Source organism: Aspergillus versicolor, assembly GCF_001890125.1.
Source record: "Aspergillus versicolor CBS 583.65 unplaced genomic scaffold ASPVEscaffold_3, whole genome shotgun sequence".
NCBI lineage: Eukaryota > Fungi > Ascomycota > Eurotiomycetes > Eurotiales > Aspergillaceae > Aspergillus > Aspergillus versicolor.
Genome location: NW_024467526.1, coordinates 1428508 through 1451002, shown reverse-complemented (window position 1 = coordinate 1451002; position 22495 = coordinate 1428508). Strand labels below are relative to the sequence as shown.

Here is a 22495-nt window from a genome sequence, read left to right as displayed (position 1 = left end):
CGATTGTCTCGTCCCTGCTCGGCCCCATTCATCCATCCATCAACATCCATCCATCTCATTGCTGATCAACGACTTCCCATTCGGAGATCTCGTTTTTACACCCGGCCTCTTTAACGGACCAAATACGTTTTCTTGAATTTACCAGTCGGTTTTCTGACCCAGTCTCTTTCGTCTGTCATGGCATCCCAAGAGATGTTCCAATCCGCCTTGACCAGCCGGTCGCTCCGTAATGTCCGCTCGGTATGGTCCTCCCCCTTGATTTGTATGGTGATTGCGAGACTGTTCGTCATGTATGCTAATATACTTCGCCCTCTAGGAACTGGAGTTTCTAGCAGATGCCTCCGTCATTACCCCTCAGCAACTTTCGTCCATGTTGTCACAGCTACCCAATTCGAGTGAGAGCACACGTCAACTGCCTGTACACTCAGAGCCATCTCCGGTGCAGCTGCCACCTGCAACTGCCCAAGTCATACCCCCACCGGCTCCTGTTCAGGCTACACCCTCGCCCGCTCCATACTCACCTCCTACGGCTCAGTTTGGGAACACTTCGTTGAATGAGAAGCACCAAGCCCCCGTGAACACGCCCCCGCCTCAGCAATATTACTCAAGCCCACCTCCTGCTTACCCGCAGGCGCCAACTGTGCTTTCTGTCGCCTCGGCCCTCTACGCGTACACCCCAACGGATGCGGGAGACTTGGCTTTGCAGCCGAATGATCGCGTCCAGGTTCTAGAGCATATGAATCCTGATTGTATGTTTACCCTCCTAGAAACAACCATGAGGCCTGATACTAATCCACTACAGGGTGGCGTGGTCGCAACGAGCGCACAAACCTCGAGGGTATCTTCCCTCGCAGCTATGTCAATGTCTTGGACGAAAAGGCCCCCCCACAGCCTTCTAACTACGGAAACATGCCGCTCGATGTCAGCCAGAGTGGCTCTGGGGCACCTGGCAAACACGGAAAGTTTGAGGAGCACGGCAAGAAGTTTGGCAAGAAGATGGGTAATGCTGGTATGTCACCAAAATAACTATTCCGGTCTCCAACGTGCTCAGAACTAACTTTATTTTGCAGCAATCTTCGGTGCTGGTGCTACGATCGGTTCCAACATTGTTAATAGCGTTTTCTAATCCCGCGTTTTCTTGATGCATGGCCTGGATTGCTGTGTCTTCATTGAAATCGGAACGCAAATCGCGTTTCTCCAATCTTTTACCTCTCGTTTGTCCCATGGGGTGGCGTTGGTGGATCGGTTTTTCTTATAATTCTGTGCATGAAGGGCCGGCCCATAGTACATTATGCCCCTAAGAGTTAATGGTGTCCACTTCAGGGTATATGTTACGGGTCTTTCCGTTATCAAGTTTCTGACTTGGCTTTCTAGGGTATCTACATGCAAAAAGGCGTTTTTGGTAATTAATATTCTTAGGGAAAGAAACCAACTAATGCGGAAACTATCTGTACGGACCTTAGGAATCTTACCGCGGTGCCGTCGCATTGGATCCTGTTTCTGTTTCATTTGGCGCCGTATGGTCGTTCTATATTAAGATTCGCTGCTGCACTTAAGCGCCGACAAACGTGGCGGTCTCCCATCGTAGATCTTGACACTCCCCCACGAACTTGCGTTACTGGGCTCTTGATCTGGGCCCCAGCTAGATGATTCCATGGACAATTATTGGCCTCGACAGGTTTGTTGCCGCAGCCAACTTGCGGGTCGTTTCTAAGTAAATGGATCATCATCCCCGATTCAATGTGTAGGCTGCGGCAAGGCGACCCCCAACTCCCAAGGCTGATCCGTGCCCCCCCCCCCAAGTCTGGTTTGCTATTTAATTAAAATCTAGCCCCTTCATGTCTCTTCGTGGTGATGGGTTCCGTGGTCCATTGTAAACTCTGCTCATATCTAGTCCGCTGGGAGGACTAAACCCGAAACAATGCCGGTCATGGTCTGGCACTATATCTTGCTCATGCTCTTTGGGGTAACGAGCGTTCGAGCAGAACCCTGGGAAGATTTTGCAAATAACTTCGCTGCAGACTTGGTATTTGCTCAATTCTTTCTCCACCTCATTTGGCTACCATTTGCGCTGACGCTCGGTTTCCCTTCAAGGCACCCCTGGTCGCTCTCTTTGGCGAGCGACTAACAAAACAATTCCTGGCCGAATCCACCAGCCTTCTCGACAACTTGATCTTCGCTGTATGTCCGCTAGGGATCTTGACGGCTGTGGTGTCTCTCATTCGAATATGCGGGAATTCGTCTCTCCGAGCTTTCGTCGGCAGGGCTAACGAAGCTCCTGGAGAGGCAGAGAATGAGCTGCTCTCCTGTGTATCCGAAGGTACGGCGGAGTTATTTAATAATGGTGGCATCTCTAGGGTGTCTGGCAGGCCCAGAATCTTGGAAGTTGTTGTATGGGAAGAGCAAGGCTCTTACAAACTTGGGCATCTGCGAGATGCCCTCGAGGATGGTGCTTGGTCTGAAGAGGGGGAAGAGATTCAACATGAGAAAGGACTCCATTCTCTCCCTGAACTTGATATACCAAATTTGTCATTGAATAAGGGTATCAAACGGAGAGGAGTTGCATGGTTCTACCTTGCTGCTTTAATGGGTATAGCCCTACAAGGAGGTGTGTTCTCGATTCCAATTCCTTAGTTGACTCTCAAGGCGGTTCCTTTTACTGATGCGAAACTAGGTACACTTATATATGCGGCCATGACGGTCTTCTGGTATTCCAAAATTTTCAAAGATGATTGGGATTCGCCCGCCAACTATGCTCTCCCGCTTTATTGTTACGGGTCGGTATCCCTTTGCCTGGGCATGTTTCTATGTGCCTTCCTTATCGAACGTTCATCAAACGAGCGCTACTTATATTCAACAAAACCAAGCAAGATATACTGGTTGCAGCCGGGGCGGCAGTCAATTGGAGATCAGGACTTTGGAGCTTTCCTTGCTGTTGACGAAGGCCCGCTCTCATCAACTACGCAACACCTAACATACACAAAATCCGTTCGCGGCCCTACACCAAAAGGCAGACGGCCTTTCCTCGTCTTCACAATTTGCCTCACTGCTACCGGATTCATTGCACAATTCGTTGGACTCCGTGGCCTGCATCCATCTGTCATAATTGCAGATGTTGGATCTACCCTTCTTATGGCTGTGGTACGCACACTGCTGAGAACTAAGCGAATTGGCTCAGAGGGAAATCGGTTTAGTAAGGAGGATCGAGAGGTATTCTCCCACAATCAACAAGAACTGGATTGCTTTGCGTATCAGCTTGAGAACGTTGAATCTTTCCGTTTAGTATCAAGCCCTGTGCATCACACTGCGCGGTCACGGTCTGGGTCATGTTCGACGGACAGCTCCTCGCAAACATCAATCCAGGCTTCTGATCTCGGGGCAAGGCTCATAAGAACCAGAGCTCAACTAGCTCAGCTCACTTCCTGCGGTCGCCACCCAAGTATGGATTGGGACGATCTCCCAATCCGGAAAGTGGCCCAGGATTTGGCAAGCACGATCGAGATGACAATGGAGGTCGTCTCAAGATGGAAGGAGATTCCCAGTAGCACCTGCAGTTTTGAGCTTTCCTTCGCCTGCCAGCACAGTCACAGCCACAAGTCCATGAGCTCCCCACTGGAGACGTACTCTATTACGCTTACACGGTCAGACGATACGCTTCAATGGAGTGTTGACGAGAACGAGCTGGAGGCAATATTAGGGCTTTGGACCTTTTCGTTGTTGAAGTCAGATCCGAAATGGTTACAGAAGGGCCTTGGACGGGCCGTGGGACTGACTAAGGCCGAAGCCAGCGCTGAAGCAACGGACCTATATTTCCACAAATGGATCTACCGCCAAAGGGAAGCTATGATGGTATCATCCAAGATGATATCCTTCTCAGAGCAGAGTTTTGGTTACTACTCTGACAGCCACCTGGATAGCAAGGAAATCCTTGTTGTGAAAACTGAAAACAACTTGGAGGTTATGGCCGCGCAGGACATCTACATTCAATTTCTCATGAGTATCCTGACGGGAACCAAGTCTCTCAGCGGTGGCGTTGACATCCTTCCGGTCTCTCACAACGGCTTTCTGGCCCAAAGCACTGACATTGACGAACTTGTAAGCTGCTTCGAATCTGGAAACCTAGGCTCGAGGGAGGATGCTTTGCTGTGTGTTGTACCGGTCCTTAACCATTTGGGTCTTCTTCCTGTGCTTGCAGGCGATACAGCCACCGTACGGGGGCGCGTTCAAAAGCTTATCTCTGACGGAAAATGGGATGATGCATTTTCCACGCTTCAATGGCTTTCCATGCGATGCGAAGGCGACGAATTTGAAAGTTCTATATTTGAGCTCGGTCTTCTCTGTCAGCGAGCAATACTTACTAGAAAGGCAGATGTTCGAGATAAGGGCCTCGAAATGGCCAAATCCCTCCTCCAGTGTGATGCTAGATTCAGGTTTTTCAGCGGCCTTCGAAGCCCGCGGCCCTCGAACTGGATGGGCTCACACGACCGAAGGAAATGGTGGGCTAATTTTTCTCGCCAGCTGGGATGGGCTATATGGCACATTGCCAACAGGCTGGGTCAGCAGGAAATGGCAGCTTTTCTAGAATCGATCGGGTTTTCAAGCAACTTGGTCCTACAAACGAACTGTGCCAGTGTTGACCACATGGAGCCTGGCATTGCACCGCTCATGGTACTGGCTTCCCTGGATCCCGAGCAAGTGGTCGAGCTTCAGGGTAACTACCAATATGAGAATGATTTGTACCTGGCTGAGTGCTTAGAATGGGTCAACTCAAATGAGCAAACAGCTCTGCGGTACTGGTTTTTGGCTAGATGGGCGGAGGTTGGACAGCAGCTTCCACATCAGGCCATGAGAGCATTCGTGCGTGCGGCGCAAAGCCACTCGGATTCGACTATTCAAACTCTTTGTCGACTAGGAGCGGATATCGATGCGATTGGAAACGAGGGTTGTACTGCTCTAATGGAGTTGGTTGCAACCGGAAATATGGAAGCGACAGAAAAATTACTTATGCATGGAGCTGACGTGAACTCAAGCTCTGCAATGAACAAAATGACTTCATTGATCTTCGCCGCCATTCAAGGCCGCGAGGATTTTCTGGTTCTTCTCCTCGATCATGGCGCAGATCTCGAGCTGCGCAATTTGGTCGGCTATACGGCTTTCCACTCGGCCTGTACAGAGAATCAATTGCTCTGTGCCGCCCTGCTTCTCGAGAAAGGTGCAGATGTTGAGACAATTGCCGCAGATGGACGCACTCCTCTCCTCTCTGTCGCAGTTAGCGGTGATATGAACATGGTCAACTTTCTCATAGACATGGGGGTCAACATTAACGCCACGGACCCTCAAGGCGACACGGCACTGACGTTGGCGACAAACTTGGAATACGAAGAAGTTGTCCGCCTCTTACTGGGTAGACAGGCCGATACAGAGAAGAGGAATAACATGGGTAGGGCGGCGCTTGACATAGCGAAAGAGCGCGAAAATGCGTCGATTGTAGCTATTTTGGAAGCTGCATAGATATTTAGCGGCGGCGGGTGCCCGCACGGGGCACCACTTACATTGGGATAATAGGAGTTTGAAACGAGAATCATCTCTGTCAACGGCCAATCTTCTTTCTTTAATTTTATAATTTCCCCACCACTGCAGCGTCGTCAACTCCTCATGCTTAGGACCTTGGCCTGGATGCTGGCGCCAAACCGCCGAAGCCAATTGGCGTGCGATCTGCCATTCAGGTGCATCGTCTAAGCGCCGAGTGACGGCCGCGGGGGGGCACCATGCAGTAGCAGGAGCAGCGGCGGCCCCACGGTAAGACTGGAAGCTTTTAAATCGGGACGCTCTTCACGTTCTGATGCTTTTTATTCCCCTGTTCTGTTTTCCTCGAAAACACTCGAGCGCTGTTGTGTAGGGGCTTTTCTCTCTTCTCTTTAGCTTTGGCTAACGGCCCGAAAAGATATAGATATCGCGGGCATTAAGTGCCTGCAGAAGCTCTCGTTATTCACCATGTCACAACATCCAATGCACTACCCTCCCCCTCCAACTCAAGGACCTCAATACGCTCGTACGTTGTCTTTTCTACCAAGTTTCTGTTATTTGATATCTAACCATCTTGCAGAGATTCAGAAAACTGGATGTACGACACCCAGGACCCCGGATCTACAGAACCATGTCTCACATACTCTATAGCTTTCCCAGTTGCTCAACCATCCCCCGGTTTTCCTCCGCCAAATTTCAGTTATCCTCCTCCTCCCACACAACAAGCTCCACAGACAGAGTTTCCGCCTCCCCCGTCTGTGAGCCCTCCAAACGAGAAGAGCTTCGCTTCCCAAAATGCTGCTGCGTTTGCCGCGAACACAGCCCTCCCTCAATCACCACCTCCCCCATTCAACGAAAAGGCCTACGCCCAGTCGATAGTTTCTCAACCCACGCCATCTCAAGCCTCCCATGGAGCATCACAGTCACTCGGTGGAGGGTCCTTTGTAGGGGTCACCTCTACAACTCCAGACGATGTGGGAACCTTTAACGGTGGGAGTTACCGTGTCAGTCATCGAGATTGTAACACCGTCCTCACCCTTCAACTGGCTGTTGGGTGCCCACTTCGTGTGAAACCCGGTTTGTTAAGCATTGTATAGTTATTTCATTTACATGTCTAATCAGGTACTAGGTGTCATGATTGGCATGTCTCCTACGATGACACTCAAAGGTACAATCAACTTTGGGCTAGTGAAGCTGATTTCGGGAGGTGAAATGGCTACATCTGAGTACACTGGACCAGGTGAACTCTTGATTGCACCAACAGTCCTTGGTGATGTTACCGTCATCCGACTTGCGGAGCCACAAAAATGGCAAGTCGGCAGAGATGCATTTCTCGCCTCAACAAGCGGCGTCAAATATGACCACAAAGCTCAGAGCTTGTCCAAAACATTCTTTTCTGGTGAGGGACTGTGGATATACAGTTTCTATGGGACCGGTTTGCTGTGGTTGCAAAGTTTCGGAGCAATCCTTAAGAAGGACGTAAGTAAATTTCTTCCTCTCCAGATGTTGTTTTCGTTATACTAATGAGTCTGTATGTCCAGCTTGCGGACGGCGAAACATACTTCATCAACAACGGCCATCTTGTAGCCTGGAACTGCAAGTACAAGCTTGAACGCGTGGCCTCCGGCGGCATCCTTTCCAACATCAGTGCAGGCGAGGGCTTGGCCTGTAAATTCATCGGCCCCGGCACCGTGTATCTCCAATCCCGCAACGTAGCGGCGTTCGCTATGCAAATTGGGGCTGCGAAGTTACGTTGAACGGCTCACACGGCCATCGTCCGTATATCATGGCATTCCCTTATATAGCCTTCCATCTATGAGTTATGTAGCGTGTACCCTGTCTATCCTTTCTGTTAGCATAAACAAATATCCTGTGTTTTGCCATATACACTGTCAATATACTTTTGGACTATTATCATGTTGCGATTTACTCCAATACCCTAAAGGTCTCAAGGACAATGGTACTTAGTTTGAGGTGTGGAAAACAGAAACAATACTATAAACCGTCATATCATTCCATATACTTGTCAGTCATGCCATTCTAATGATATCATCACCGCTTTTTGTTCATTCAACCACACAGCACAACCGCGCCGCGGCTGTAAATTCTCTCCTCGTCAACTCAGTATTACCCCCATCTCCCCAGACAACCATCATCCAAATTCAATCAAAAGATCAAAGTGTCTTTACATGGAAGAAATAGAACGAGAAAGAGGAGAGAAAACGAAGAGATACCTCCATTCGCCAAGAGATCGATAGATAGAAAAGAGGAAAGAGACGGGGGAAAAAACGAGATCTTCTTATCTCCTCTACCCCCAGGCGTATATCCTACTGGCACCTCCTCTGCGAAACCGGAACCGAAACTTAACCCAGAGTTTAACCCTGTCTTCTTCTGCGGCCGACTTGTCCACGGAAACCGGTCTTGATGGCGGCGACGGAACGACGAGATCCGCACGAGTTGCAGGTAACGAAGTACAGACGGTTCTCTCCCTTGTTGAGCTCTGTGTCGGGGCTGCGGCAGGTCTTGCAGGTGACGTACTCGACTAGTTCAAATTAGACCCTGATATTGATACACACTAGGGGGGCGAAGACAACATACCGATATACCGTCTGAGAACGTTCTCAATCTGCTTCTGCTGGAAACGACCCTTGATGACAAGACGTCTGCTTCCATCAACACTACCACTGGTACCCAATTCCGCGAACAAGAACTGCATGACGTGGTCGTCGGACCGCTTCATGCGCTTGCAGATATCAGCAATGTTGGCAAAGATAGTACGTCTGTTACCCTCACGCAGACACTGCGGTGGGGGGATCTTGTACGACTTGGTACCGCTGGACAACAGATCGGGGTGGTGGCTCTGAATGAGGGAGAAGAATCGGGAGACGAGCAGCGAGTAGGGGATGGCTTGGGTGGCGTCGTGGGCCCAGATGCCTGTGCCGGCTTCGAGGTCGCCCTCGGGCACCTCTTCCTCTTTGCTCTCTGCTTCCTTCTCTGCGAGACCGGCCTCGGCGAGCTTAGCTTCGAAGTCGGCGGGGTCCTTGGGCTTCTTCGTCTTCTTCTTCTTCTTCAGGGCTGTGGGGTCGAATTCGCCGTCTGCGCCGGGAGCGGGCGAGGACTCATCGTCGGCGGCTTCGCCGTCCTTGGGCTTCTTGGTCTTCTTCTTCTTTGAAAGACCCTTGAATAGGTCGGTTACTTCGTCGACGGCCTTGTCTTCTGTTTGGGTTGGTATTGTGTTAGGCTCGATATCCGATCGGGGAGGGGAGTGTTGGTCTCAACGGTAATTTTCGTACCTTGCTCCTCGACAGGCTTCTCCAGCTGCTGTGTGACTTCGCCGTTTGTATCCATAATGACGGTTCCTTCACTGAATGCGACGGACTTGCGTTGTTTTCGAATCGTAGGTTCGGCCTGTATGGAGCCAGTCCAGATAACACGTTAGTGGGGGGCAGAAATAAAAACCCAAAGATGCCAAGCAGTTTAAAAAGGCGGCCAGAAGGCTAGAGTGCAAGAAGAAAAGAGAATTGCAAAGTATTCTCCTTCAGCGCAGAAACAGTAGCCAAGCACGCGGTAGTTGGGCAGAACAGATGAGTAGCAGCACCCTCAATCAGCGACTGGAAAGTGCACAAGAAAATGTGGGCGATCGGTAAAAGTACAGCAGAGAAAACAAGGGTGTGTGACGTACAGTCTCCGCCATCGTGGGAGGATTTGAGGCAAGAAAGACGTGGTATATAGCAACTACCACACCTATATAAAGAAAAAAGTAGTTTCTTACCCTGTAAAGAAGAGAAACGAGTGCCTTTGCAATGTCGATATCTCGTCTTCGCGCAGTTGCTTTGAGTTCGATGGCAAGCCTGTTATCGCAGAGGCTGGTCACGTGGCGGAGATGACTCAAGGTTTGGTACCCGTAATTACCACAATACAAACACGTGATATTCAACCTGATAAACACCTCAGGCACCAAGGCTGCATACAAGCTGCCTCGCTTGCTTGGCTTGCCTATCTGGAACCTCATCTTCCTTGAACCCGTACATCTAATGCTGCGATTCTCATTCAGGCGGTAGGCAGGCCACTGCTTGACAACTAGACATCTCAACCTCCTTCTCTCGCTTCCTTTTCCACCACAGTTTGCCCAGTCCAACAAATCCGCCCTCTTCATCAACAACCCAAACAACCCCCGTTGAACTCCGCAATACATCACCGCTCCTCAACACCTTCGCCCCTATCAAGCTAGTCAATTATCCAAGCTGAACCCTACCTGGCACTACAACACCACAACGCTACAACCAGAATGTCCACCTCCGGTTCCGCCTCCGTCTCCGACTCCTCCTACATCCTCCCTACCCCAACATCGTCCACCGCCTCCCCGCGCTCCCGCGGTCTTAGCTACGCCAGCGTAGACTCGCTCGGCGACGAAATCGCCTCACTCCCCTCCGAAAGCACGTCTCCATCGGACCTCGACACGCTCTCCGATTACTCCGATGCCGAGGCCGAGTGGCAGGAAAGCATCGAGCAACTGGAGCTCTTGCTCACGATGGTGATTGTGCCGTTTGTTGGGAAGTTTTTGGGGCGGAAGTGTGCTTATTGGAGTATGTCATCCTGTTTTGATTCTTTATTTTTCCATATTGTGCTGTGATTTGTCCGGTTTGGTTGAGGATTTGTGCTAACCAGCCGTGTTCGAATAGGTTGGACGAGATTCATGGAGTGGAAATACCCGATTGATGGAGTAGTGGAGAAGGGTTCTGGGCCGAAGGCTGGGAGCGTGAAGACTTTTGCGTCGTTGTAAACCAGTGTTTATGGATGGTTGAATATACAACAATATTATCCAGTGCGTCGCTAGGTTAAGCGCCGTGCTGAAAGTTTGGAGAGCTAGAGGCCTTACGGTTGTATAGTATTCGGAGCGCCTGTGACCCTGTTCGGATAGTAATTTGCAGGCTTTGGCATAGAAAGAGCGGCGTTGTCTTGACTTATTGGGCAGACTCGTCTGTCGAAGTGACACCTATACAAGCGTGCTACGCTAATTATACCCAATTAATGCACAAGTCATTACTTAATTGCCTTCAATTTTTTCGGAGAGTGTAAAGCTAGGTATGACATCAACAGCCATATCTGCCATAGGTATATAGTGTGGGAGATGTCGGCGCGCAGTACAACATCGAGCCTGAACATTCAAAGTTACCGAGACGATGTTTCTGGCGCATGAAGAACCTCCTCTTTTGTAGCCTTCACATGATCGCGAGTCATATCAGTGCTCTTTTTTGCCCCGTATCTAAAGCCCATGTTTGCTAGAGTGGGACGACTGAAGTAACTTGGGTCGCTGGATCCTGGAGTGAGATACCGCTCTAGTGGAGTTTCGATGTACATGAAAGGGCGCTGCTGCTCAAACATCTTGAGATAATCCGCATCCGCTGTGGCGGCAGTGAAAGAGGACCGCATGCCTTGTTCAAGACAATCCAAGTAGTCATCAATATCAACATCTCCGGCCTTCAGTTGCATGTCGGCGAGGGTCTTGCTCATCCGGGAAGATGAACGGTGAGTCTGCTCTTCTGCAATGACCTTTTCCAACCACGTAGTGACAGCGTCGGTGGCAGGTTGCTATTTAAGATAACGTCTTAAATTAGGGCAAGCTCGTGATTGAATACCGATAAGTCAAGTGAAACAGATAAACTCACGACGGGAAGAAGCTGACTGTGTTGTTCGAGATTCTGCTTGGTTAAGGGCTTTTTCGAAAACGCGGTAGCCATATTTAATCGTAGGGAGGAGAGGCGAGGTTAAATGCCAATGAGTCTCGGGAGTGTGGATGGCCCTCGGGCAGGTCGTCAACGAAAAAGAGGGGGACAGAAACTTTGAATGGCACTGCTGTACCCGGTCAGCAGAGCTCCTTTTATATGTATTCTGTTTTTGAATGCCTACCATCCAAAGGGTCGGCTCACCAAGGCCGGCGCGGGCAGGAGGGTTCCCTGCCTGTCGTCTCCCTGAAAACAAAAGACCAGCTGAGATAAAAGTACCTATGATCAACACTGGTCCATTGCATTGGTAAATAACTCACTTCTCGGCTTCAACCCGTCAACAAGACCCCTGTCTAGACTCAGACTTGCGGTGTATTCGACGGCGACAATTGGATGAGATCCATGCCTTGATGCATGTCCGATAGGGAGAGGAAAGGGAAGTAGTCTGTTCTGGATGCGAGAAGATGCAGAATGGAGTTTCAGCCAAGCTGCAGGAAGGAGGAACCAACCAGCTGGAGATTGTGCTCGTCTTCACAGAGTGGCACGACTACAACTACTTTAGGCAGGCACTAACCCGGCAACCAGGTTCCTGGGCCCAATTCATCCATGACGTTGAAGGGCGCAACGCTCAGCCTTGGGCGCGAGAAACCAATGGACAACAGGGGTCAAAGGGTCAAACCAATGAGAGAAGCAACAAAAGCACAGGCTTCAAGCTTCCCTTTCATAGTACGTGCCCCGATATTTGAATCCCTGTCCCTGGTCTCTTTCCTTTCCGGGGTTAGAGAGGAAAAGGAAAATGATATAAAAAGCAAACATGCAAATGAATGAATTCAATGGCTTTGAGAGCCTGTGCGCTGCATTAGTCTACCGTTCGCCCGGGTCCAAACATACAGACTCCAATGAGCATCAAGCGTGCTCCAACCTCCGGCTCACACACCCCAAATTCCCAGTAAGCACACTGGATCAGCACGTAGCTGCTAATACCCAGGAAAACGGGTCAAATATTTCTAGGGATTTCCAGCCTGTTGAAATGAAGATCAAAATACTCCGAGGGTATTTGCAGTTCTCTGGGCAAAGGTGGACCAGCATCGCTTCGTAACCTGAGCTTCGGTGCCACAATCTGAGCCTCAAACCAAGACTTAAATCCTTCAGCAGAATTGTCCGTTAGCTTCGTCACTTCTGATAAGGTCAATGAGCAAAAGCTTGCCTAAAATTAGTGAGGTGTATCGACAGCGCTGTTGCTATCAGTCCACCAACCATGGTGCTCTACCAAACAGAATAAACCATATACAGTGTACAACAGTCACTGTGGTCATAGGCTGCATAGGATGCCACAAAGTGAGCTCAATATAGTTTGTTTTGGCGCCAAAAGTTTTTCATTTGGTCAATTGTCACAAAATCGAGCTTGTTTGCCTCGAGTCCCTTCCATTCTTGTACTTGCCCCGAATCCATAGACGAGACCTTCTCCATGGGTAGCAGAGCTTCTTGGCTGGCACAAGGTTCCCCAAAATATGAACGGTGCCGCTCATAGTGTCCGCTCGCTGCTGTATAAATGGCCATTTCACTGGCTTGCTGACCGGCAAGAAGCGTCTCCTGCCCGATATGGGAAAGGCTCAACGTCTCTTCGTCCTTTAAGCCCCACTCCCAAGGCGCATGTAATGGAACATTTCCATCATTACTACTCGTAATGGTCTTAATCGTCGGCACGCATTCCAAGGCGTTAGGTGGTGCATCTGGTTCTGACCGCATGATTGCCTCATATGCAGCATCAAGCGCTTCATGAATGAACGATGCATCCTCGTCGTGGACGAAGCCCACTCCTCTGTATGGGCAAGGGCGCTGAGGCTGAAACGAGTTTCCTTCCACGGCGTAATCTATCTGCGCGTGCGTAGGAAGAGGCTTCCCGAAAGGAAAATCAATGCCCGAGCCAGTAAATGAGCAAGGATCCAAAGCTGCGGTTCGGGGGCTCGTGCTTCTGTCGCTCGGGTCAATTTCGGATCTCTGACCATATCCCTGGGTTCTTCTTCTTTTCGACAACTTTCCATGGGTGTTCTTCTTGTCCTGGGACGAGGTATGTTTTCGTTTTCGTGAGCCTGTCTGCAGCCAAGAACCAGAAGTCGTTGTACTGTCTTCGTCCTCTGACTTCCATGAAGAAATCCTTTGCTGCATAATACTCTTGAGATCCTCTAAGGTCCAATATACCTTTGCCGGATTTTCGGTAACATTTTCTTTCGGTGAGTGCATTTTGAAGTCTAAAAGTCCCATGGTCTTAGGTTCAGCTATAATGTCTGCAGCTGATCGCGATTCCTGTTTCATCGGGGAGTAGATCATAGGTTCCTCGCTAGGGCCTTTTTTCTCTTTCCCATAACAAAATAGTAGGCTATCACTTGTCTCTGCTTGTTCGTCAGGCGCATGTCGTATAGCAGTATCATCAAAATTCAATGCTATGCTCTCAGACGGTGGCTGTGGCTCAGTTTCTCTATGGGATTGACCACTATTTTCTATTCCAATGTCGTATTCGAGCAAATTTGCTTTCTCGTGTTGGATAACGTAGTTTGCTTGTGCGCCAATAGGGGTTTTGCTCAGGAACTCAGTTTCGGAGAAGCCCTGGTCGAGTACTAGACAGAATGCACAGGAATAAGTATAAAAGTGCCTGCAGCTGAAATTGATATTCTTACCGTGAGTCTTAATGGGAGATGACCTCTTTCCTCTGTTGAAAATCCCCAAATTCGTAGCAGGATGAAGCTATTATAAGGTCAACCTCGTCTCTTTCAGATTACCTTACAGGTAAGTACCGTCAAGCGGCTCGAGGGGACATTCGAAGCCTGGAAATCTTCATTGATAGTATGTTTCCTCTTTTGCCTCGATGACTTCCTAGTCCGCACGGTTGAATTTCCATTGTTCTTCACCGAACTCTTTCCCTTATACTCGTATCGGTCCTCTTTGGTCTTTGCCCTTGGAATGCGCTTATACCCGTTTCTCTCTATTCTTGACATTCCGGATTCGGTTCCTTTTGTTGTGGGCCTCGATAAACATGGTTTCCCAGAGTCCTTGAGCTCAAGATGGGTTTGCTGCCATCTTCTTGCTTGTGGTGGTAGCCTTTGAGGGTTGAGGTTCGGATCAGGGATCTGCTTTTCAATGGGAACCCCTATTAATGTGAGTCAAAGAGGCCTGGCATGTATAATAAGCCTTAATTTGGCACATAAAAGAACATACCATCAAAAATAGATCTTGCAGAGGGCCGATTGTCGCTCTGTGGAATGACCGGCTCGGCTTCGTGCAATTGCGACAGCCAGCTAAGGAATCTCTTCTCGTCGGCGACAATCATAAAGCCGAAAACTGTTGTCGATTGACACTTGAGCTATGTTGACCGCTAATCTGTCGTCTCATTGTACTTACTAGTAGGTAGATAGCAGCAATGATGTGGGCGGGGTGCTAAAGGGAATGTAAACAAACTCGGCCCATTAAAGACGAGGAAGGAAGTACGGAGCACCTCACGGCCGCAGTGATGTTGGATAAGTGGTAAGTACTAAATACCAGCCTCTTCTAGTAAATAATTGGCTCCATAAAAATTCCTATTCATACATAATGCAGGTCCAATATTGTGTAAAACATCGGCCCCAGAACGAGATGAAGTCTTGCCATCCATAAGTAGAATCCATAATCATATGTATAAATGGCGTCGTTACTCTGCTCGCTTTCCAAGGATTCCCAGTCAGCCTGGATACCTTCACAAGTAACTGTTTTCAGGGTTCGACCAGCATCCCATTGCATCTATAAGCGATGTTGTTTGCAGCGCAGGCATGCCCGTACCTCACAGTTAGGGCATTCCATTATAAAATCCGGAAGTACGTCACCACAAATATCACAATCAAAGCCATAATCATCGGCGTCTTCGTCGTCACGATCTTCATCATCATCATTCTCCAGGGCCTCAATCCTTCTCCAAACACGGGCGTGTTGATTCTGGCAGGGCCCCTCTCTTATTCTTTCTACTACCTCCCTAACATCCTCTTGTGCAGGTGGCCTCTCAGCATTTCGAGCTGCCACCACGCGAGCCCTATCATACAGTCTATCCTCATCCCATCTTGCACAACCGCAGGTCTTCCACTTCGCAGTGCAGAGGTAGCAGAATTCATGCCGGCAGCGGCATCTAAGGGGGTAAAATACTGTTAGTATAATAGCATAGAAGTACCGTTAATTTTCTTACGTGATATGGTTGCAGCCTGTATTCAATTCAATTAGGTGATGACAGTGTGGGCATTGCTGCCACCCAGACTGCTTTGCTAATTCCATTATTTCATTATCTTCGTCAATACAAGGACCGTCATGGGCAAGTCGTTTGCACAAAGTGCATGTTTTTGCGTGGCATGTGTGGCAAGTGCCGACGTATCCGTCCACTTGTGGAGGTGGAATATATTTCGCACAGTGGGCGTTTGAACAGTAGGTTCTGTAAGGATCGTTGCTCTCAATTTCTTTCTCTTCAAAGCTCCTGGCAAGTCCCGGATCGAGATGTTTCTTCAACTCTGATGGAGGTATTGGTATGCAGCAGCATCTGGGAGGGAAGAGCGACTGGTCTTTGAGGGCACCCTTGATTAGGTGGATCATACAATCCTTGCAGAACAAATGTGGGCAATGTGCCTGAATCATGTCGCAAGCAGGCTTTCTGTCGTTGCAGGCCGCGCACTCAGCCTGCAGTCCAGCGATGCATTGACGACCCTCGGCGGTCTTGGAACTTTCGGCCACACAGCGTCTTTTGTTGGGACGGTTTTCGCGTAAGAAATTGTCTTGAGCATCGATCTGAGAAGCGACTCCTTCAGAGAACACAGTGCCAACGAGCCTCAAAGGCTGTTCGTGTGCGGAGGGCTGTTCATTTGCCGGTGGAGTTTTGCCAGCGAGTTGGAAAGCCAGCCTCCGGTCTGCAAACGCTCTGTCCTCTTCCTGGGCTGCAAGAGTGATAGCAACACCATCTTCAGATACAGCATTGGCAATGCTTAACGCCATTTGGTGATCCTGGATAAGTGTAGAGGACTGGTTGAGCTGACCAGACCATTCTTGCATGGCCAACTCACCATCTGTGAAAACCCCAGCCCTTTGTTTTCCCTTGTGCCTGTTGGACTCCTCCAGTGCATCTTGTGTTAGGAGCTGGAGAATCAAATTCCTGCTTGCTTCGTCCATGTTCCACAGCAGCATGGTGGTTGATAAAATTGATGTCAATAACCAGGAAAGATCGAGTGTTAATTAAGGCTAACGGGAGAGAGTAAGGAGAAAAAGAGTGTCAAAGGCAAACAGAGGGAGAAGGAGCTGTTTACCAGCAGATTGTTTTGCATGCCTCCATTGGATGGAAAGCACCTGTTTGAGCTGTTTTCCATGGTGCTAAATGAGTTAGTTTGAAACCTATCGTGATTTCTTTGCAGAATCAATCAGATTTATTTTGCGCAAATTCTTCAGTCCGAGGAGAAAATGGGCAGGAAGATGAAATCTACGAAATTTCTTGACGTGAGAATGGATCGAAATATATGCTGTATCCAGAAAGCAATGCGGTTTCGCCAGCGTGGTCTAGCCTCCCCGCCAGGGCCTAGACAGGAGCAAGAGCCATTTGAGCAGCATAAAGTTTGCAGCTTGAAAGCGATAAAATCTGACTTGAGCTGCATGTGCAGGCTTAGTCGCAGATAGTCCACGCCACTACGACAAACTGAGGAAAGCAACGGCCGCCAGTGGCAGCACGGAGAACAAAAAGGGAAAGAGGGGGACAACCGGAAGAAGTTCAGAACGGGAGCCAACCCCGCTATCTCGACGTCGCCTTTCTCCCAGGACATGAGAAATCCCCCCTCGTCGCCCGCCGATTCGTCGCAATTCTTGTGGTGAGCGAAAAAAGGCCACCTGGGCAGAACCCTCTGAGGCTATTGGCGAAAAGGGGACTGAGCAACCCCTCCAAAATGTGATTTGGCTATCTCTGCATCCCATCACAGCACTCGCGCCGCTGTGCCGCCAATCCTCTTCCCCCGCTCTGCCGGACTGTGCTTTCGTGCTCCGGTGTCTGCCTTTCGCCTCATCCGTGGAGGGTATCAATTCCTGTGCAGATTGGCACTGCAGAGAGTTGCCGGAACCTTCCTGTAGCTTCCTCCCCGTGTCCACAGTCTGCGCGCCAGCATCGACTGTAAAATGTAATTCGAGAGCGGAGCTTCCCTGCACCGCGTCGCTCAACAGCGCAGTGAATAAATAATTGAGCAAGTGGGCTTGACAGAACACTTCCGTCCCCAGTCCAGCTAGTGCCACCCCTCTTGACTAAATTCCTTTCCTTCCCGGAGTTTCATCTTCCTTCTCCCATCCCCTCATCACGGTCTGATCTGCTGTTCTCGCACTCTGTCGTCCTAAACTCTGTTGCGCCCATTTGGTGATTGCAGCTATTGAACTCAGCCTCCGGTGCCAGACAACAGACTGCCCCTCCAGCTCATCCACTTCGCGGAATTTCAAGATGGCCAAGCTATTCATTGGGTCTGTCTATCCATCTCTTTTGGTCATCACCTATCCTCAACGCCTCTCTCCCTTTTCATCGGGTTGATGATTCCCCCAACTGACACAAACAACCCAACTAGAGGCCTCGCATGGCACACCACCGATGAAACTCTACGCGAGGGGTTCTCGCAGTTCGGAGCCATCGAAGAAGCTGTACGTATCGTGCCTGGAGCCTCTGCTTCATGCCGTCCTTCCCCCTCTATTTTTGCGAAAGAAGAGCCAGTATTCACATATATCAGGTCGTTGTCAAGGATCATGACACCCTGCGCAGCCGTGGGTTCGGTTTCGTCCGGTTCTCCAATGAAGCTGAGGCGCAAACTGCCATGGATAACATGAACAACCAAGAGTGCGTGCTAGACCAGACTATCCGTTGGATGACCCAGTTGGATCTAAATACTTATCCCACCCCCCAGATTTGACGGTCGTATCATCCGCGTGGACAAGGCTTCGGAAAGATCCAATCCTCGCAACGGCGGTTTCCAGGGTCGCGGAGGCTACAACCGCCCTGACCGTCCTGAGGGACAAACTTACCGTGGCGGTGGTGCCGGTGGTATGTTGCCTCCATCCATGGTATCTTTTCCACGTGGCTTTCATTATTAACACAATCCCTCCAGGCTGGCGTAACCAACCCGGCCCCTGATGGGGCCGAACTTTGTCGTTTTGCGCCTTGAAGATTGAGTTTCCTCGTTATACAGACTGCCGACACATGATACAATCTATGACACCCAGTTTTGATGGTTGATGACGCTTGGATGGAATGAATAATGCTGATCCTCATGATCCGTTGGACGAGATGAATACTTGCGTTGCGTTATTTTGAATTTTGGTGTGTTTCAGCTAGTGGTTGACATCTAATCTGGCATCCCATATGATAGCGATCTATCAACTAGTAGACGAGAGTAGAGACTTACCACCTGCAGGTTTTCTACATTCGACCCCGGATGGCATTTTTCAGAAGAGCGCTAGAGCCTACCCTTGGCTCTTCTTGATACAATCCGCTCTGCTGCCATGACAATACCACACACTCTCTCTATGGCGATTGACTTGCTAACAACCAGCCCAGCCACAATACTGAGCACTAAGTCTTGATTGCAGCACCAACTTCTTATAGCCCGCGCAGACACCCATTACTCGAACTTCTTGACGAAGTGGAAATCCAATTTCGCATCTTCATATGTTACCTAAATCCGTGTCTGCATGGAGACGGGGAATTGTTGCTCTTTCCTCTTCACCCATCTTCTACAAAATTGAAACGTCTAATTTCCTACGTTTCTCGAATTCAAGCATTTTCCAGGAACTCAAACTCCCGCACACAAACCTTAAATCCAATCTAGCATCTATGCAATCTAAACAGCCACCATCGACCACGATCTAACTTAGGCCTATTCCGACAAATCCACATCCTTCCGTCCCTCTGCCCCCTCAGCCAACGCCTCCCGAACATCCCTCTCAGCCTTCTCCTCCTCCCTCCTAGCCTCGCCACCTCCCTCAATCTCCCTAACCCTCTTCACCAAATCCGTAACATGCCCATCCGCAGTCCCCAGCCCAACCCCTTCAAGCGCCTTCTCCAGCAAATACAAGTACTCCGTGTTCTTCCCGCTCTGTCCATGGCCGCGGCTAATAACCTCCGCAACATCCTGAGGCTCGCGGCGCGCCGAGTCTCGCAGGAATTGCGGGTTGGTGGGCTGTCCTATGTACACCATGCATGTTATTGACGACGTCGACCCGGGTTGGTCTGTGTTGGTAGACGCCGCGGTTGTCACCGGGTGAAACGGCGTGTAGTGCACGCTGTAGCCATCGATTTCCCGCACGTCAAGGTAGTCGTGGACTTCCTCGGCGTGGGAGGCGGGGATGTGGTATGCGGCACCCCAGACGCGGGTTGTCTCGGCATCGAGGTGGGCTAGCTGTTGGGGGTGTTAGTTGGTAGATAAGCACTTAGTTTTAACGTCGGGGTTACGTACTGGGTCATCCAGTGTCTCCCAAAAGCCACGCTCGATCACTGTTACCACGCGGCCTGGTTGCTCGGGTGTTCCTCTGTGGTCGGTACTGGGAGGTGCACCTTGATTAGATTGAGCTTGACCACCTTCTCTTCTGTGGGCGCTTACCTAGCCTATATTTCTCATGGTCTTAGCTTAGTAAAACAAGTGTTTAAAACAGGGCTAAGTTCATAGAGGGGCCACTAACCTGCCAGAATCGGCGCACATACCCATCAATATACCCCGGCACCCGTTGGTCTATTGCAGTCTTCAGTATTTATTCCGGACCGAGCCTGCGGATTACCTTGCAGAATTCTGAACTTACCGTAGTGAGGTGGAGGCTTCCATATCAAACTCCTTTGTCGACAGGTTAACTCGACGAGCGTCTAAATGAAGAGTCAAAGAGCACCCACCCATAACCAAACACCCACAAATCACCTTTGGGGAAGTACTGGCGCCACGTTCGGCCATCTGTTGGTTCTTGGGTTTCTTTGGTTGCGGAACTCATGTTCTTTTAGTTCTCTTAGGTTGAGTAAATCACAAAATTGGTTGCTGTTGTCTCTTGATGTAGAACCCAAAATGACTCAATGTTGTAGCGGGAGATATATAAACGGGAAGTGGGCAAAACAGAATGAGAGAAATGTTAAAAACCCAGTGTAGTGCTTGTCCGGGTAATTCCTTCTAAGAGTCAGCTTACAATGTACAATTAAAGTAACCGAAAGTGAATTACCCGGCTGAATTTATAATGTAGACTGACTGAGGTATACAATTTATCATCAAGCCCACCTTGCTGGTGATGAAAGGTGGTACACAAATCGCATCAATGTTTGTAGTGTTTGTATGAACTATATGCCTAAGGCAGCTATTTACAAGGGTGGATGTTGGCGACAATTCAATCACCATGACCTGTCGCTGCAATCGCATGTCTTGCATGATTCAGAGGACTTGGCTCTGATTTTCCTTCGCAAGCTATTTCCATTCATGTTGATTGCAAGATACGGGCTTGCTTATCGAGACCCCTCTGGATTTCCACTGTTCGCCCATCAACTAAGGATTATAATGCTTGTAATGCTTTGGTGTTGCTTTTGAAAACAAAGTCACATCGATCATCCGTTTGTAAACAGGCTATCCTCTCGAAGGCAGTCTTTGCATTTCGGTTGACTGCTCAGACCAGATCGTATCCGTATCCCCAAGCTCTTTTGGGTCGCCCCAGGCACAGCGGGGTCGCCCAGACGCCGAAGCGGGTCTGGCAATCAACTAAATTCTGCTCCCTGAGCTACCGACTCCACGTCATGATTCAGTTACTGCGCGCATTTTCGAGGAGCCATTTTATATCTTCCGGAATTGAGGGGAACATCGAGCAGCAGATATATTTCTCTAACGTTACTAGTTCTCTTTCGACACCCTTGGATACAGCAACCACTTTGATTGATTGCAACGAGTTGGCATATACATCATGGCGGGCTTAATCCGACTCCTCAGAACGCAATTCAACCCCCCGACAGAGCCAACCGTCTCATTCGCGGGGAAAACGGTAGTCCTAACCGGTGCGACAGCCGGGCTAGGATTTGAAGCAGCTATCAAGCTTCTGAAGCTAGGGGTGGAGTCATTGATCATCGGCAGCCGAAGCCTCCAGCGCGGCGAAGCAACCAAGACAGAGCTTGAGAAACGAACAGACAGACACGGGGCAGTACAGGTATGGGAGTTGGAAATGAACAGTTTCCAAAGTGTGAAGGATTTTGCAGCCCGCGTCAATGCGCTAAAGCAGTTGGACGTTGCGCTTCTGAATGCTGGACTTTGGAATCGGGAATTTACAACCTCGCCGGAGGGGTGGGAGGAGACGTTGCAGGTCAACACGCTATCTACATCTCTGCTGGCGATTTTGCTACTTCCAAAGTTGAGGAGCTGTTCATCTGATTCAAATCCGACACACTTGAGTGTCGTCTCGAGCCAGCAGTTTGTTCGGGTCCAAGCGAAGAGTCTCCAGACGGACGGCCCGTTACTGGAACATCTGAACGACGCTCAAAATTTCAGCGGTCCGAAGCAATATGGAGTATCGAAGCTTCTTTTGGAGTATGTTCTTAAGACGATAGCTGGGCGTTTGCGCAACGAAAATGGAACAGTCCCGGTGATTATAAACACCGTAAGCCCGGGCTTGTGCGCGTCATCGCTTGGGCGCCAATACACCAGATTCTACCACCGACTGGTTGTATGGGTAATGTATAAGCTCTTTGCTCGTACAGCAGAACAAGGAAGTCGGTCATTAGTTAGTGCGACATATCAAGGGTTGGAATCGCATGGGAGGTGTTGGCGAAGTGACGGATATTTGGAGTAAGTCGGTCCCGCGTGGGTATTTTGTTGAACAGGCTAACTAATATCCCAAGCGAGTCAACCGCGTTAACTACAGGGTTGGAAGGAAAGCAATTCCAGGCAAAGGCGTGGAAGGAGATAATGGATGTGCTCAAGCAGCAGACGGGCGGCTTTGATGACGTATTAGAGGGATATGATCGTCCAACCTAACGAAGGAGATCGCATTATGTATACGTACTTTGATATGACATGAGATTTAGTTAGAACGCGTGGGACTTATAGCGCGAGCTGACGATTCGGTCGTCGTCAGAAATAAGTGCGCCTGGTTGTGTTGCTATTAATACTTGTATACTAGCAGTCGGGGAGGAACCACTGGACATGGATCGCCATCGCACGCTTCCCAACCTTTCCCAACATTCGAACAGCTGCCTCAACGGC

The 22495-nt window shown here is 49.6% G+C and overlaps 9 protein-coding genes across 9 annotated transcripts; 5 read left to right on the top strand and 4 right to left on the bottom strand.

Annotated features, from left to right (window-relative positions):
- Window positions 1-177: 177 nt before the first annotated feature.
- On the top strand, window positions 178-1126 carry ASPVEDRAFT_129120 (uncharacterized protein; the record flags this gene model as incomplete). The annotated part of the gene is made up of 4 exons (XM_040806609.1): window positions 178-240; window positions 317-749; window positions 803-1009; window positions 1071-1126. The coding sequence occupies 4 exons, from the start codon at window positions 178-180 to the stop codon at window positions 1124-1126; spliced, it is 759 nt and encodes a 252-aa protein (XP_040665864.1).
- Window positions 1127-5994: 4868 nt separating this feature from the next.
- ASPVEDRAFT_81680 (AIM24 family protein) lies at window positions 5995-7283 on the top strand (the record flags this gene model as incomplete). The annotated part of the gene is made up of 5 exons (XM_040817073.1): window positions 5995-6052; window positions 6107-6124; window positions 6178-6603; window positions 6656-7005; window positions 7068-7283. The coding sequence occupies 5 exons, from the start codon at window positions 5995-5997 to the stop codon at window positions 7281-7283; spliced, it is 1068 nt and encodes a 355-aa protein (XP_040665863.1).
- Window positions 7284-7901: 618 nt separating this feature from the next.
- On the bottom strand, window positions 7902-9220 carry ASPVEDRAFT_51354 (translation initiation factor eIF2 subunit beta; the record flags this gene model as incomplete). The annotated part of the gene is made up of 4 exons (XM_040814464.1): window positions 7902-8068; window positions 8125-8742; window positions 8820-8934; window positions 9209-9220. The coding sequence occupies 4 exons, from the start codon at window positions 9218-9220 to the stop codon at window positions 7902-7904; spliced, it is 912 nt and encodes a 303-aa protein (XP_040665862.1).
- A 297-nt stretch (window positions 9221-9517) lies between these two features.
- On the top strand, window positions 9518-10608 carry ASPVEDRAFT_39485 (uncharacterized protein). The gene is made up of 2 exons (XM_040811933.1): window positions 9518-10112; window positions 10209-10608. Exons 1-2 carry the CDS (start codon window positions 9815-9817, stop codon window positions 10307-10309), a joined length of 399 nt encoding a protein of 132 aa, XP_040665861.1. The 5' UTR covers window positions 9518-9814; the 3' UTR covers window positions 10310-10608.
- A 90-nt stretch (window positions 10609-10698) lies between these two features.
- On the bottom strand, window positions 10699-11267 carry ASPVEDRAFT_81677 (uncharacterized protein; the record flags this gene model as incomplete). The annotated part of the gene is made up of 2 exons (XM_040817072.1): window positions 10699-11118; window positions 11196-11267. 2 exons carry the CDS (start codon window positions 11265-11267, stop codon window positions 10699-10701), a joined length of 492 nt encoding a protein of 163 aa, XP_040665860.1.
- Window positions 11268-12596: 1329 nt separating this feature from the next.
- ASPVEDRAFT_26852 (E3 ubiquitin-protein ligase) lies at window positions 12597-16445 on the bottom strand (the record flags this gene model as incomplete). Its single annotated transcript, XM_040809957.1, has 8 exons — window positions 12597-13870; window positions 13931-13997; window positions 14033-14400; window positions 14469-14613; window positions 14652-14687; window positions 14838-15026; window positions 15066-15405; window positions 15463-16445. 8 exons carry the CDS (start codon window positions 16443-16445, stop codon window positions 12597-12599), a joined length of 3402 nt encoding a protein of 1133 aa, XP_040665859.1.
- A 1285-nt stretch (window positions 16446-17730) lies between these two features.
- Window positions 17731-18411, top strand: ASPVEDRAFT_26851 (RNA recognition motif domain-containing protein; the record flags this gene model as incomplete). Its single annotated transcript, XM_040809956.1, has 5 exons — window positions 17731-17750; window positions 17852-17924; window positions 18011-18117; window positions 18185-18321; window positions 18386-18411. 5 exons carry the CDS (start codon window positions 17731-17733, stop codon window positions 18409-18411), a joined length of 363 nt encoding a protein of 120 aa, XP_040665858.1.
- A 438-nt stretch (window positions 18412-18849) lies between these two features.
- Window positions 18850-20515, bottom strand: ASPVEDRAFT_39478 (gamma-glutamylcyclotransferase). The gene is made up of 6 exons (XM_040811931.1): window positions 20478-20515; window positions 20161-20425; window positions 20073-20104; window positions 19953-20005; window positions 19733-19819; window positions 18850-19675 (listed from the first exon to the last, which is right to left on the bottom strand). The coding sequence occupies exons 2-6, from the start codon at window positions 20253-20255 to the stop codon at window positions 19154-19156; spliced, it is 789 nt and encodes a 262-aa protein (XP_040665857.1). The 5' UTR covers window positions 20256-20425; window positions 20478-20515; the 3' UTR covers window positions 18850-19153.
- A 505-nt stretch (window positions 20516-21020) lies between these two features.
- ASPVEDRAFT_544501 (putative short-chain dehydrogenase/reductase family protein) lies at window positions 21021-22292 on the top strand. Its single transcript, XM_040814934.1, has 2 exons — window positions 21021-22078; window positions 22132-22292. Exons 1-2 carry the CDS (start codon window positions 21204-21206, stop codon window positions 22265-22267), a joined length of 1011 nt encoding a protein of 336 aa, XP_040665856.1. The 5' UTR covers window positions 21021-21203; the 3' UTR covers window positions 22268-22292.
- Window positions 22293-22495: the final 203 nt, after the last annotated feature.

Coding starts and splice junctions, on each gene's coding strand:
- ASPVEDRAFT_39485 (XM_040811933.1), top strand. CDS start 9,815: ATGTCCACCTCCGGTTCCGCCTCCGTCTCCGACTCCTCCTACATCCTC. Junction 10,113..10,208: donor GCGGAAGTGTGCTTATTGGA/GTATGTCATCCT, acceptor GTGTTCGAATAG/GTTGGACGAGATTCATGGAG.
- ASPVEDRAFT_39478 (XM_040811931.1), bottom strand. CDS start 20,255: ATGAGTTCCGCAACCAAAGAAACCCAAGAACCAACAGATGGCCGAACG. Junction 20,006..20,072: donor GAAGCCTCCACCTCACTACG/GTAAGTTCAGAA, acceptor AGACTGCAATAG/ACCAACGGGTGCCGGGGTAT. Junction 19,820..19,952: donor TGCGCCGATTCTGGCAGGTT/AGTGGCCCCTCT, acceptor GGTGCACCTCCC/AGTACCGACCACAGAGGAAC.
- ASPVEDRAFT_544501 (XM_040814934.1), top strand. CDS start 21,204: ATGGCGGGCTTAATCCGACTCCTCAGAACGCAATTCAACCCCCCGACA. Junction 22,079..22,131: donor CGAAGTGACGGATATTTGGA/GTAAGTCGGTCC, acceptor TAATATCCCAAG/CGAGTCAACCGCGTTAACTA.